At 44.0% G+C, this 1,148-nt stretch overlaps 1 protein-coding gene across 1 annotated transcript; it reads right to left on the bottom strand.

Annotated features, from left to right (window-relative positions):
• Positions 1-230: 230 nt before the first annotated feature.
• On the bottom strand, positions 231-1,112 carry HYPBUDRAFT_8653 (uncharacterized protein; the record flags this gene model as incomplete). The annotated part of the gene is made up of 1 exon (XM_020223783.1): positions 231-1,112. The coding sequence occupies one exon, from the start codon at positions 1,110-1,112 to the stop codon at positions 231-233; it is 882 nt and encodes a 293-aa protein (XP_020073643.1).
• Between the last annotated feature and the right edge of the window lie 36 nt (positions 1,113-1,148).

Below are 1,148 nucleotides of genomic sequence, written 5' to 3'. Positions count from 1 at the left end.
TAGACCTTTTTTTTTTTTTTTTTTTTTTTTTTGATTTGTGTGGATAACTTTTCACTGAGGCAAAACTCATCGGTTGATACCGGAGACTCATTTCTTTTGTCGCTTTAGTAATTGGTCTGCGAGGCCTTTTCTTTTTGCTTTGTTTGTTGGCCCGTACATCCGGGGGAGGGTATTAGGTTGCAACCAAAAAGGTTACTCTATATACATTATATTAAGCATTATACTATAGTCTAATATCTAAGCATTGTGATTTCGTCATCGTCGTCGTCGTCATCCGAAAACGCAGCAATGTATTTGGTGGGCGATTGGGAAATGGGTCTGGATGTGATGTTGGTATCTGGATCACTTTGATCCAAGTCAGAGTCGGAGTCAAGAATAAGAGAGCTGGCTGCCAATGGCTTGATATCGTTAGTTTGGCGTTTTGCGGCCTTCTTAACTAAGGTCCTGCTAGACCTTCTGGTCTTGGTGGGTGAGATAACTGGTGAGTTGGTTGCAGAAGGGGTTGCAAGATTAGGTACCCTTCTTAGTTCAAGTCTGGGAGATACGCTGGTTGGGGGTTTGTTTAATCTACGACGTTTTGTCGGGGTGATTCTGCTGACTTCTTCGTCTGGGGTTTCTGATCCTGAATCCTGAGTTGATACCTGGGTTGGGTTTTCAGACGGGCGTTTTCTGGTTGGAATTATCTCCAAAGAGTTTCCCGTGACACCGCTGGCGTCACTGTCACTGTCACTGCTATCACTGACGGAAACGGCCTTTACTTCTTCGACTTTTCTTTTGGGTCTACCAACAGGTCGTTTTTCTTTCACTTCGACTATTTTTGTCCTTGGTCGCCCAACTGGCCTTTTAACAACTGGATCAGTTTTGGTTTTGGGCCGGCCCCTTTTTTTCGGTGGTCCCTTGGGTGTGATTGGATTCACCCGAGGCCTTCCCCTTTTCTTCTTTTCAATTGGCTGGCCAGTTGATGCATCAAGTGCGTCTGGACTGGCAGATTTAGATGTAGAAATTGGTTCTGAACCAGTCTTCTTTGGACGATCAGGTCCTCGCTTGTCATTTGTCTTCTTTGTGGTTTCTTTTTTCTTTTTGGTTTCATAATCTTTCAAGAGCCGCTTCATTTCAATTTCAGAATCCAGTTCAGAATCACTCAGATC

This window comes from Hyphopichia burtonii (genome assembly GCF_001661395.1).
Source record: "Hyphopichia burtonii NRRL Y-1933 unplaced genomic scaffold HYPBUscaffold_27, whole genome shotgun sequence".
Classification (NCBI taxonomy): Eukaryota; Fungi; Ascomycota; class Pichiomycetes; order Serinales; family Debaryomycetaceae; genus Hyphopichia; species Hyphopichia burtonii.
This window is presented reverse-complemented; position numbering and strand designations above follow the sequence as displayed.